This window comes from Cricetulus griseus, assembly GCF_003668045.3.
Source record: "Cricetulus griseus strain 17A/GY chromosome 1 unlocalized genomic scaffold, alternate assembly CriGri-PICRH-1.0 chr1_1, whole genome shotgun sequence".
NCBI lineage: Eukaryota > Metazoa > Chordata > Mammalia > Rodentia > Cricetidae > Cricetulus > Cricetulus griseus.
The window spans coordinates 213,054,128-213,068,073 of NW_023276807.1; the positions used below are offsets into that span (position 1 = coordinate 213,054,128).

A 13,946-nucleotide genomic window follows, 5' to 3' on the forward strand; every position below is an offset into this window, starting at 1 on the left:
GATGCAGGGCTGGACACTGTGCTGAGCCGGTCCTCCCATTCATTCACTTTTTATACACAGATATGTGTGGTACCCACATGCCATAGTGAGCATTCATGTGGAGGTTAGAGAACAGCTTATGAGAATCCATTCTATCCTCCCACTAGCTGGGTCCCAGGGATCGAACTCAGATTGCCAGGTTTTCTGGCAAGCACCTGTATCTCTTGAGCCATCTCAGTGGCTCTAATTTCTAACTTACACAAATTGTGGTTGCTATAGGGCTCACTTCCCATGTCTTAAGCTTATTATATTGGACACATATCCCTGCTGTTTCAGGCCACAGTTCTAACCAAGTACTGTCTTCCTTGGCTCATTTTATTCATGCATTTCCTTAGTGATGGACATTGGTGTGGGCAGTCCTGACAGGAATGCTTTTGGAGCCACCCTCATGCCCCTGCTTCTCTGGGGGCATCTGTCCAGGAGGTAGGCTCGTTCTAGTTTCCTGAAGGCTGCCTGTAGCCAGCAGACACAGGGAGGGATCTTGCCTCCTGAGTCCACGCTGACCTTTGCAGGATCAAATTTCTAATTTGTACCAATCTGATAAGTATGGACTGATGAGCGCATAGCTCTCTTGGAGACCCGGATCAATCTGTGTGACCTCACCTCTCACTGTGAATGAACTTACCAGCTGCTTTTAACTCTCTTCTCCCCTCTTTCCACTCCTCTTTTTTCTTTTCTTCCCTCCCTCCCTCTTTCCTCTCCCCCTCAGTTTCTATCCCCTCCATTCCTGCTTCCCCCTTCTCCCTCTCCCCACCCCCTCTCTTCTTTCTGACATACCATCTCACTGTTGCCCAGGTTTGTCTCCAAACCTTGAACTCCAGTGATCCCCTCCTTAGCCTCCCAAATAGCTGGGATTACAGGAGCACCCAATTGTGCCCAGCCCCTTCATGTGTTTCTCTACCGACTTGTTAGATATTCTAGAGTACATTGGCTTAAGGGTGTTTCAGAGATGTGAATTTATTTGGAGGCACTCTTCCAATATAGTTGTGTCTGAACTCCTGGTTACATGCCTTTTTTTTTTTTTAAATTCATGTGTGTTAGAGCTTTATCTTAAAAAATAAATGTGTGGTGCAAGCCTTTCATCCCAACACTTGAGAGGCTGAGGCAGGTGGACCTGAGTTCAAGGCCTATCTGGTCTACAGAGTGAGTTCCAGGTCAGCCAAGGCTACACAGAGAAACCCTGTCTTGGAAAAACCAAAAAAACAAAACAAATAAAAACTCCCCAAAAAAGGAAAAAAAAGAAAAACAATAACAAAAACAAATGTGTAGGAAGATTACTAAGGGCCAATATAGTTTCGATATTTTTACCTTTAATCCTTTTGTCATTTTATTTATGTGTGTATGCATGTATTCATGGGGTACCACATAACTGTGGAAGCCAGTTCTTTCCTTCATCTTGTTTTCAGGCAAGATCTCGTCTCTGACTATGCCACAGATGTGAAATCCTCCTGTCTTTGACTGCCATCTCTTGTAGGAACGCTGGGATTAGAGCCACCACCATATTTGTGGGTTAGAGAGAGTCAACTCATGTCATCAAGCCTGTGCAGCAAATGCTTCTATCTGATAAGCCACCTCACTGGTGGGATCTTAAATGTCCCCCAAAGACCCAAATGGTTAAACGGTTGATCATCATCTTGGTGATGTTAGGGCAGTGAAGCCTTTAGAAGGGGCCTAGTGGACAGGGCTTTGGGGTCATGGGGAATATGTCCTTTAGGGGAATGAGAGACCTTTGTTGCTTCCTTTTTCTGGCTAAGAGGTAAGTGTCCTTCCCACCATGCACTTCTCATCATTGCCACCTTGGATCCACAATAGAAGCCTGAAAGCAATGGTTCTATACCTGATCATGGCCTGTGAATTCTAAACCCATGAGCCAGAAGACCTTTCTCTTTTTACAAGATGATTACCTCAGGCATTTATTACTGGGGTAGATATCTGAGTAATAAACAGACATTATAAATATCTGTTAGAGATGGTAGTGGGGACCAGCAAGATGGCTCAGGATGGAAAGGCAGTTGCTGACAAGACTGAGGATGTGAGTTTGATCCCTGGGATCCACATGGCAGAAGGACAGACTTCTTCAAGTTGTCTCTGACCTCCACATGCATGCCACGTCACACGTGTGAGCCACCTCCCCCAATGGATGTAATTTAATCTTTGAAAAATACTGGGGGTTGTGGGGAGGAAATTAGGACGATAAAGATGAGAATTTCAATTCCAATGTTAATCCTTTGTTTTATTTCTTGCTATTTCCAATCACTTCCCCAATCTATTGATTAATCTTATTTATATTAAGCAAAAGAACAGCTGCATTAAGATATAATTCACATCCTCTACTTTCAAGTACATATTTAGTGGGCTTTGCATGTGTTTATTTGAATTCCTAGGACTGTACTGTTCCCCCCCACCCTACCCCCAAGATAGAGTCTCTATAGCTTTGGAGGATGTCCTGGAACTCACTCTCTAGACCAGGCTGGCCTTGAGCTCACAGAGAGCCCCCTTCCTCTGCTACCCAAGTGCTGGGATTAAAGGCGTTTTGCACCACCACTGCCAGTCTGGTTTTTGTTTGTTTGTTTGTTTTGTTTTTGTCAACTTGACGAAAGCTAGGAGGATTATCTGAGAAGAGGGAACCTCAATCGAGAAAATGCTGTCTTAAGATTGGTCTGTAAGCAAGTCTGTGGTATAAGAAAGCAGACTGAGCCGGGCGTTGGTGGTTCACACCTTTAATCCCAGCACTCGGGAGGCAGAGGCAGGTGAATCTCTGTGAGTTCGAGGCCAGCCTGATCTCCAGCCTGAGTGCCAGGATAGGCTCCAAAGCTACACAGAGAAACCCTGTCTCAAAAAAAAGAAAAAAAGAAAAAAAAGAAAGCTGACTGAAGAAGCCATAAGGGACAATTGAGTAAGCAGCCCTCCTCCATGGCCACTGCATTGGCTCCTGCCTCCAGGTTCCTGCCTTAACTTCCTTCATGATGGACTGTCATCACAAGATGTAAACTGAAATAAGCAAGTTCCCCCCCAAGTTGATTTTAGTCATGTTGTTTGTCATGACAACAGAAAACAAACTAGAACAAAAATTGATACCAGGATCATGGGAGATTGCTCTGATAGACCTGACCATGTTGTTTTTGGGAGGACTGTGAAAGGAATTTGGAATTCTGAGCTAGAAAACAATCCAGCATTCAGAGCTCAATGAGCTGTCATGGGAGCTTGGAAGAAAGGAATTTGTGGATATGCAGTTTTCAGCACATTTTGTTGAAAAACAAGTCCTTTCTTTCTTTTTTTTAATGTTCTGGTGCCTTGTTGAAATTATCCAATCATGTCTGTGAGGTGGCTCTACTCTAGTCCATTGGTCTTGCAGGTGTGTACAATCTTGGTATTGAGACACATAATGGTCATATCCTTTAGTCCCATCACGAAGGAGGAAGAGGCAGGTGGATCTTTGGATTCAGGGACATCTGGACTACACGTCAAGGTCTAGGACAGGAAGGGTAACACTGTAAGACCCTGTCTCAAAACAACCCAAGTGCCAAACTACAACAAGCCCACAAAAATCTCCAAACATTTTGTGATTTTTGTTTTGTGGTGACACTGTTTTTGGTGAGACACGGACAAATGTGTTCACTAGATAGCGGACAGGAAGAGATGGCTCAAAAAGTTAAAGCACCTGTGTTCTTGCAAACGACTTGGGTTTTGGTTCCTAGCAGCCAGATGGTGGTTCACAACATCCACAGGTACACATAAGGTGCACATCATGTATGTAAAACACTTGCACACTAAAATAAAGGGAATATTAAAAGAACACAACAGACCAAAGCAATAGTATCATCCAAGTCTAGCTTGGTGAACTAATGAATTTACTGGGGTTACGTCAGAACATGAGTGAGGGGTTACTTATAGGAGTAGGGGCTTCCACATACATATACATGCCCACCTGTACAAACATAAACATGTACGTACATCTCCCCAAAACATAACATCATTACTTATTAATTAACTTATTTATTTTTGGTTTTTCAAGATAGGGTTTCTCTATATAGCTTTGGAGTCTGTCCTGGAACTTGTTCTATATACCAGGCTGACCTCAAATTCACAGTGACTAGCCTGCCTCTGCCTCCCAAGTGCTGGGATTAAAGGCACGCACCACCACTGCCTGGCGCATATTTCATATTTATTTTATTGCCAACTACTTTATAGTGCCATATCCAATGCTTTCCACAACCCAATATATCTTGCCTACAAGATCAGGATCTTATGATCATTTGTGTGTGTGTGTGTGTGTGTGTGTGTGTGTGTGTGTGTGTGTGTGTACTAGGAAAGTGTGGTACTCAGCTATGTCCTATGCAGGCTGAGGCCCCACACCTATGTGCTTGTGAGAGGGTACTGTATTTATATCTCAAGGCAAGGAAAAATTTAAAAAGAAAGCCTATTTTTCTTGTATCAATGTAAATACTTTATCCTGCTTCCAGACAAGGCACTGTCATTCACATGTTATTTTCAAGGCAGGGAACAGTCACATAGGACAGGACACAGTGCAGAAAAACTGGAGCAGGTATTTAACTGCGTTTACTCCCTAGGAAGCCACAGACAGCTTCTGGCATCCAGACCTGTCTTGAGAATTAACTCCCTTTCCCTGGTGGCACTTGCTTAGCCTTCTAGAAAGCATTTCACATTCTCATGTCCAAAAGCTAGGTGACAATCTTGGCCTCCAGCTTACCAGAGTGTCACTTTGTATACAGGCCTCTGATAATGCAGTGTGTGTTTTTTGTAAAGGAATACTTCCTGTTCTTTTTATTATATTCTTTAATGAAAATTTACCAAGAAATTACTGAGTCAGAGCTGGTGAGATGGCTTGTCAAGAAAAGGCACTTGACACCAAAGCTCATGACCCAAGTTCAGTCTCTGGGACTCCCACGGTAGGAGGAGAGAACTGGCTCCCCCAGGCTGGCCTCTGACTTCCACATGCACACTGTGGCACACACTTACCTTCCCCCCCCCCCCCCATTTCCTGACTCAGGAAATGAGTACATGGCATCTTTACATTACAAAGCAACTCAATGAAGACTTAGAGAAAAACAGTTAACTCTTTGAAAGAACGTCACAGATTCTGGCACCTCAAGCAATGTAATCGCTACGCATCTCTTCCTTAAAAAGGGCCCTTTGCAGCTTGTTTCCAGGCCTCCTTGACTCCCTTAAAAAGGGCCCTTTGCAGCTTGTTTCCAGGCCTCCTTGACTCCCTTAATGCTTTCCTTCTTTACGCATTTCCAGTATTCTTGCACACTCTGCTGCTGCGGCACCTGTCACCAGAGAGAAAGATCAGCGTCACTGGAGTCAGGCTAGGCATGGTCTCATGTCTCATGGTCCTGTTTACTGCCTTCCCACACCCACACATCTCTAAAGCAAACCGAGGGTGAGTTACGTTGCCAAATGCATGTAATGAAAGCTGTATTTATTATTTTTCCCCAGATTACATGTGCTGTGGGAATTGGGATCTCTTTTCTAAGTTGCAAATAAATAATTTTACGTTATGAAAACAAGCATCAATTCTTGGTTATCACCTTTTCCTGGCTCTCTTTCTAACTATCTACTTACTGTCTGTGGAGATGCTTTAGACCCAAGTTATTCTGATGTAAATTTGTATCATGAGAGTACTTCTAGAAGATACTAATGCAAACGCCAGTCAGAGCCCAGCATGTGAGTATAGTAGTCACATCAGGAATTGAGAGTTCTTCGTGCTTTATGTTTAGTTCCCAGTATAGCTATTGTTGGTAAATCTATTAGTTTTCCTAATTATATAGATGGGTTATCTGAGGCACAGAAAAACTAAGTGGCTTTTCAAGATTCATCACCTAATACAAGACATTGCAGGATTTGAACCTAGAGATGTCTCATGAGTCCAAGGTCAGTTCCAAAGTGAGATCTAAGGTCAGATCCAAAGTCAGACTCAAGGTCAGATCCTACCTAGGCTGTGATTTCCGAACAGTGGTTTTCTATTAGATTCAGATTTGTGTGTGTGAATGTGTATGTGTACATTCAAACATACAAGTGTGTGTGTGTGCATGTATGTCCAAGTATATGTCCATTTGTGTGTGCAAACAGATGCAATGACAGGGGTCTAAGGACAGCCTTGGGTGTCATTCACTGGCCTGAAGCTCAAAAAGTAGGCTAGTCTAGCTAGCTGGCAAAACACAGAGACTCGCCTATTTCTGCTTCCCAGAAGTGAGATTATAAGTACATGCCACTGTGTCTGGCATTTATATGGGGATCCAACTCAGGTCCTTACTAACTGAACCACCTCCCCAGACTCAGGTTTTTTTTAAAGCAAAGAAAATGCTAAATATCATTCTTTGTAGATGACAGTTCAGTGTTTGGTTGTAGTTTATAGTTTTGAAGGGACCAGCTCCCCTTTCGGCAGCCATAACAGCCGAACATGTGCTTGCCATAACCTTGCTTTGGTCACTTAGAGGTCAGATGCCTGTCTCGTGACAAGGAACCCATTAGAAGTTAGTTAGTCACTAGAAAGTCAGATACCTGTCTCGTGACAAGGAACCAATCAGAAGTTAGCTGGTGGCGCTATGCCTTACGACCCTGGGTGTGCTTTACGGACAAGCTCACAGAAATGACACACAAAGCACAGCAACCACCCTGGGAGGGCCTATGGGCCATAACAACCAGTTGACCAATCAACACAGGGCAAGCCCTCCAAGCCTGGAGGCACACCAATCGTGTGCCTGTGCGTACCCCTAGACACTCCCCTTACGCTGCCCTATAAGATCTCTTGGGAGGCCCCAGGAGCTGCCTTTTTCTAGCCATCCACCATGGCGGGTGGGTGAAAGACCCGAGCTAACATGGGGTTAGCTCGTTAAATTACAATAAAGCCTCGTGCAGTTTGCAGCAAGCTCTCGAATCCGCCTGGTGATTGGGGTGACCGCAGTCGTGGCCTGGGACCCTAGATACCTGAGTTTTCCAGGGGTTTAACAGTTTCTGTATAAATGATTAAGGTTCCACTTAACATATTTCATTTACTCTAAATTCTAGGTTTAATACCATTGTCTCTAACAAGTAAAAACACAGGTTAAAAAAAAAACAAAAAATAAACAAACTAAAAACGTGTTACCCATAAACCTCGATGCATCCTGTTTTTCAATACTCCGAGAAACTCCTCGTGGCTGAGGCATTCGTCGCCATCCAAGTCAAAGATCTTGAAGACAGTGTCCAGAATATTGTTTGAGAGCTCCTGTCCAGTTGCTACTTTCACAGCTCTCTTAAACTCCGCTGAAGAGCAAAACAAGAAACTGCCAATCAATCGTGAAAATTAGTCTAAGTGGATATAATGCATATTCCCATTATCTGAGAAGAGTATTCAAATCACAAGAGAAGTCAAACCATGCATTTGGTCGAGAAACGTCAAAAGCAAAGCATGCCATTTCAAATTAATTGAGGCTCCCAGTAACATATTCAATCCTGCTTCCCCGCCTTCTTGAGAATAAGAAAATAAAAGCAAATAAAGTAACTCTTGAGTAAGTGTGCTGGGGCTATGAATAGAGCATAACCACGATACATTATTTTACTGCTAATCATCCCCTTATGGGTATCATCTACTGAATAGTGAAACTACTTACAGACAATAAAAATTAAATGACCCATATCTTACCCAGTCTCACGGGACGATGAGCTAAGCTAAACATTTGCATGGCGATAGCAAAGTCTTCCAAATGTGTTGTAAAATGGCAAAATGACTTGAACTCATCCAAACTAATGCTCTAATAAAAATAAAGGTTTTTTATTACAATTTTGTATATGCATCAAAATCTTATTGATGTTAAGTCTTCTATCCTGAAGCTTATGAACTTGGATCTCTCTAAGCAAGGTGATAAAGCATTAACGACACAGAATAAGAATGGAATTCTAGATTCTAGAGCTGTGGAAGGGCCACAAGAATAAAGGCTACCATGTGGCTGTGTGAACTGGGTATTTCTGGACCAGTCCTTTCTTATTCTCATTTTGAAGCCATACAAGGACACAGAGGACACTATGTGGAAGCTGAGAGGAATTTCACCAAAAAGCAGTTTAAACTCAGCTTTGCTGGCACTTTGATCTTAGATTTCACATTTCCAGAACAGAGAGAAGACAGGTTTCTATACTTTGTGACTACGGCTAAAGACACTAACACCTGTTCAGTGGGTCACTCCCTTTTAACCAGTGTACAGGGCACTGAGCAAGGCAGCCCATGCTGAAACTTCAGTTCCACCATCTATGATCTTAGTCTAAATCTCAGGTAGGCAACTCTTCAGTTCTTTTGCCCAAGGTCTGTGGAGTAGAACAACTGAGATATGAACCATGGTCTTTCTGATTTCAGTTTCTATGCACAAACAGAACCCAAGTTAAAAAAAGCTGCTACCTTTTCCAGTAAAAAGAAATTGGAGAGGGGGCAGAAGAGATGGCTGGGTCATTAAGAGCACTGGCTGCTCTTCCAGAGGTCCTGAGTTAGATTCCCAGCAACTTCTATGCCTTCTATGCCCTCTTCAGAACCATCTATGCCCTCTTCTGGCATAAAGTCATAAATGCAGATAGAGCTCTCATATACATGAGGTAAATAAATCTTAAATTAAAAAAAAAGAAATCAGAATATTCTCCTCCTCCTTCAATCAATGCTGTGTGGATTGGTCTCAAACTTAATATCCATCTTGCCCTGACCTCCAAAGTAGCTGTGTTACAGGGACACACCAGCAGAGTCACAGTGTGAAAGCTCTTAATCAGAAGAAAATTCTTTCCGATCTTATCTCTGCAGGCTTTTAGGACCTGCCCTCTGTCCACATGTGGTCTACTCAAGTCTCAGTGCTTCCAGCCTTTGTGGGCCTTTGTGGCACAAGTTTCATTTGTAAAAACTACAACAAATTAAAAAAATTATTATTTCTGTTATGTGTATGGGTGTTGTCTGTGCACCACTTGCATGCCTCGTGCCCATGGGGGTCATAAGAAGGCATCAGATCCTCTGGATGGAATTATTGGCAGTTGTGAGCCACCATGTGGGTGCTAAGATCAAACTGGGTCCTCTACAAGAGCAGCTAATATTCTTAACCACTGAGCCATCTCTCCAGTCCCAACACAAAAACTGTAAAGAATATATGACCAAAGTAAAAAATGCCAGCAGTGTGAAGGATACCAGGCCTTCCTTCCTCCTCAATCCCTCTTCTGACCTCATTTCGAAGGCACTGACAGCACCTGTGTGCTTCCAGAAATACACAGCTCATACAAACTCGGCTGTGCATCTCACACAACACAAAGTGCTTGTCTGACTTGGAAACAAACTTTTCATGCATTTCTGCACTCTGCTTTTTATTTGTTTGGTTTTTACAGTGAACTTGTCACCACAGTTGTGGAAAAAGGAACACTTCTCTAATAGGCATGGAGAGCAGCCACTGAGGTGTGAACTCAGGACCTTCTCTACAGATGGAAATGGCATCTCATTCCCACCTGAACTCAATCGTACATCCTCAAAATGAGGCTTTACACTGTTCATGTGTGATTTCTCTTCTTGAGACTTTATGTCCTATACTGGTGAGGGTTATCATTGCTGTGATGAGACACCAGGAGAGGAAAGGGTTTATTTGGCTTTCACTTCTACGTTGTTGTTCATCAGGAAGTCAGGACAGGAACTCAAGCAGGGTAGGAACCTGGAGGGAAGAGCTGAACCAGAGGCTATGGAGGAATGCTGCTTACTGGCTTCCTCCTCATGGCTTGCTCAGCCTGTTTTTTTACAGAATCCAGGCCCACAGCCCAGGGGTGGCCCCACCCATAGGGCACCCTGAATACACAGTGTTTTCCTCAGACAGAGGACTACTTTGCTCACTGCCAGTATAATGAAAACAGCTCTCCTTCTGCAGCAAAGGTCAGGAAACCTCACTTGCTGCCTCTTCTGGAGGACTGGTGTGTTTGGCTGTGTATGATCTCTCATACAGTAGCTTTCCTCAGGAACTCCTCAGAATCACTGTTGTGGGCCTTGGGTGGCAAGGCAAAACTAGCACAAACAGGATGTTCACGATCTTTCTATAAGTAATAACTCTTCTTCTTTTTCTTGGTTTTTTTTTTTTTTTGATTTTAAAAGATTCCATTATGTGCTAATTAGCTTCAGCTGTCAACCTGACACAGCCCAGGAGGAACATTTACATTCGAAACGTTTGAGTTTCCTATTTAATACTAAAATTAGATGTTTCCTTTGCATCTAATCAGGGTTGTAAACATTTCTTTCCTTTTTTTGTTTTTTCAAGACAGGGTTTCCCTGTGACTTTGGAGGCTTTCTTGTTTTTTTGTTTGTTTGTTTGTTTGTTTGTTTGTTTTTGAGACAGGGTTTCTTTTCATAACCTTGGTTGTCCTGGAACTCACTTGTAAATCAGGCTGGCCTCAAACTCAAGATCCACCTGCTTCAGACTCTGGAGTACTGGGACTGACAGCATTCACCACCACTGTAAACATTTCTTAATTTTAAGAATTAAATCCATTTGTAATTATTTATTTCCATTTCAATTATCAATAGTATTGCCTGTCTGGGCCTGGTGGCACTCAGGAGGTTGAGGCAGGAGAATTACAAATTCAAGGCCTGACAGGACAACACTGAGATGGGGGGAAAAGGATCACTCATATATAAATTCTTTTTTTTTTTTTTTTTAAATGACAGGGCTTCTCTGTAACCCTGGCTGTCCTGACACTCAGTTTGTAGACCAAACTGGCCTGGAACTCATGGAGATCCACCTGCTTCTGCCTCCCAAGTGCTGGGATTAAAGGTGTGCGCCACCATGCCTAGCTGGATCACTCATATTTTATCTTTTCCCTTTTGTTAGAAATAGCTTTTAAAGGCTGGAGAGATGGCCTAGTAATTACTAATATCTGCTGCTCTTGCCCAGGACTAGAATTCCATTCCCAACATCCATATAGAATGTGTTGCAACCTCCTATAACTCCAGTTCCAGAAGATCTGACACCTTCTTCTGGCCTCTGAGAGTATTTGCACACATGTAATTCACATATACACACTCATACACATACATGGACACATGTGAAAAAGAGAAAGGGGTTCATACTGACCTCTCCAACTGACAACTTTTCTCTCACGTTTTTCCAGTAGATGTCTTTATTCTCGGTGTTAGTAAAGAAAAGGAGCCACTCTGCAAAGTCTTCCTTTCTCATGAAATTCAGACCCTTAGAAAATTGAAGGAATTCCATTTCTTGAACTTCTGTTTGTAAATTTTCCATAAATCTAAATATTAAAACACAAAATCGGTATAAGCAGCTAGTAGTACTCCACCTTAATATTGTAAGTGGGACTGCAAGGCAGCTCCTTCCTCCCCATCAAGTGGCTGGCCTCTGAAGGAAGTATCAGGGCTATGTCTGGGCGAGGAGAGAGCAGCCAGAGAAGCTGGCCAAGCCCAACAGTCCAGCATGTCTGTGCAGATCATACCTGGCAACCGAAGCTGTGATCAACATGAAGGCATCAGAGCTAATGCAAAATGTTGCTTTAATAGATCCACAGAAAATAACATTGGGTGGAAAGCATTTTCCCAATGTGTGAGCATCAGTTAGTGGGAAAAGTAATGTTTATGAGAGGACATTCCTTTTAGCTTAATGATAATGGACACCGACTTAGAAACAAGGACTTTGTATCAAAAGCCAGAAGCTTAGCTCTACATGAAATTATCTGCAGTTTTTGGGGCAACAGTGTGAATCTATGGGACTCAACACGCCTTTTTTTTTTTTTTTTTTTTTAAATAAAATCAGCATTGCACTTTGAGCAAAGACACACCAATAGCTGCAAGGTTAAACTTTTACTTTCTTGAACAAGAATGTAGAAAAGTTGCACTAGGGTTTATTACCTGAGTAAAGTGAAAGCCATTACCAGCATCCTTTGTTTTCATGCATTGCAATCTCCTTTAAAATATATTTTTAGTTTTGTGTGTATCATAATACAGTTTAAAATGGGTGGAATATTCTGGCATGCAGATATACATGGAGGCAGAAAGTTGTATAGATAATAAATAAATAAAACCTTTTTTTTTTTTTTGGTTATTTGAGACAGGGTTTCTCTGTATAGCTTTGGAGCCTATCCTGGCACTCGCTCTAGAGACCAGGCTGGCCTCGAACTCACAGAGATCCACCTGCCTCTGCCTCCTGAGTGCTGGGATTAAAGGCGTGCGCTACCAATGCCTGGCAATAAATAAAACCTTAAAAGAAAAAAAGACCCTGTGTCAAAAAATCAATTATTGTCTCGAACCCCCCAAAATAAAATGGGTAGAATATATACATGATATAAAAAGATATATTCATGGGACAAAAAAATATACATTCAGTTCAGTGGAAGAAAACCACCATTGTTAATAGCTTACTTTAGGGTTTGCATTTCTCCTGTAAACTTCCAAGTGTGTGTGTGTGGGGGGGGGAGGGAGATGGGCAGAGGTATCTCTCTGTGATGAGCACCTGTTACCTACCACATTTGCTGAATGTACCAGATGCACAGATTGATGCTATGTTTCTTTCTGGGTCAAATTTTGTCTAAAACTGAATGCATTTTGGGTTGTGGATCGAACTAATGGACAGAGATATCTTACTGATGATATATTTGCACTTTGTTTTACTGATTTTATTGTATTGTGTACTATGATAATATTCAATGGTTCTCTTTTTGGTGTTAGTGTGTACATGTGCTTTAGTGTGTGTGTATGGTATATGTGTGACTGTGTATGGATGCATATGCAGGTACGTGTTAGTGTGCATGTGTGAGTGTGTGTGTGTGTGTGTGTGTGTGTGTGTGTGTGTGTGTGTGTGTGTTTCAATGCTTGTGAAGGCTACAGATTGAAGCTTGGTGTCTTCCTCTATTACTTTTCTGCCTTGTTTTTTGAGACAGGGTCTGTCATTGCTGATTTGGTGGCTCTGGCTAGCCAGCAAACTCCAGGGATCCTTCTGTTTCTGCCTCTCCAGCACTGGAGTTATAGGCATGTGCCGCCATGTCTGTTTTTTCATATGGCTGCTGGCAAACAAACTCAAGTTGAGTGTGTAGCAAAGAGATAACAGAGCTGTGCTGTGCTTTTCACCCTCTGAGCTAGGAAGAAGGAGGGTAAGAGGAAGGAGGGTAAGAGCAAGGAGGAAACGGAGCAAGAAGCTAAGAACTGTGCTGGGCTGCCGCAGCACTGGGGGAGAAGTGAGGAACCACGAGATCATGGGGAAGGAATTAATAGTATTTGGTGACAAACTGGACAGAGAACAAGAGAGAAAGCAGAGGTGACGCCTCATCTGAATGACACTGGCTACAGCAAGCTTCTGTTCACTGGTGTCGGCTATGAGAGGGAAGGACACACGCTTCTTCTCACACCACAGCTTCCTTGCAATGCCAAGGGCCTTTTAAAAGAAAACCATCTGATAAATGTTCATGAGAACCTGTATAACTTCATGGGCTACACACCTTCACCTGGGTCTCCCTTTTTTCTACTCCTAACTTCCCACCTGGGGTAAAACCACCTCTTCACTGACAGAAGCACTTAGTGCAATTGTGCATGGTTACCACATAGCTTGTAAGGGGATTAGTGTCTGAAACATAGCCTGACATACAACAGCACATGGTACATATACACTTAGCAAATCTTAGCAGAAATGCAGTGAGCTGAGTAAGGGGCAGGGCCTCTGCCTTCCAGATCAGTATGTTTCTGGTGTTCTTATCTGCTGCTTTCTAGTACCTGTTTAGAGAGCTTCAGGGAAGCCCAGGGAGGAGGTAAGCAGGGCTCCACTGTGTTAATGTCTACAGTAACCACACACTGTAAGTATTATTGGCCCAATATTACAAAGAAACAAGTTCAGGGAAGTTAAGTCAACAGTTTAAAGTCAATGTTAGCACGAAGCTTTATCTGAGGCATGGCACTGTCTGCT

General features: G+C 42.7%; 1 protein-coding gene across 1 annotated transcript in view; it reads right to left on the bottom strand.

The window, feature by feature from the left end:
• Nucleotides 1-3,853: 3,853 nt before the first annotated feature.
• The window catches only part of Micu2 (mitochondrial calcium uptake 2), a 79,833-nt gene continuing 69,740 nt past the window's right edge, over nt 3,854-13,946 (bottom strand). The window contains exons 9-12 of the mRNA XM_027390447.1: nt 11,118-11,289; nt 7,688-7,796; nt 7,151-7,308; nt 3,854-5,330 (exon numbers count right to left, since the gene is read on the bottom strand). Of these exons, the coding sequence (XP_027246248.1) occupies nt 5,226-5,330; nt 7,151-7,308; nt 7,688-7,796; nt 11,118-11,289 (544 nt within the window). The 3' untranslated portion in view covers nt 3,854-5,225. The remainder of the gene's footprint in view (nt 5,331-7,150; nt 7,309-7,687; nt 7,797-11,117; nt 11,290-13,946) is intronic.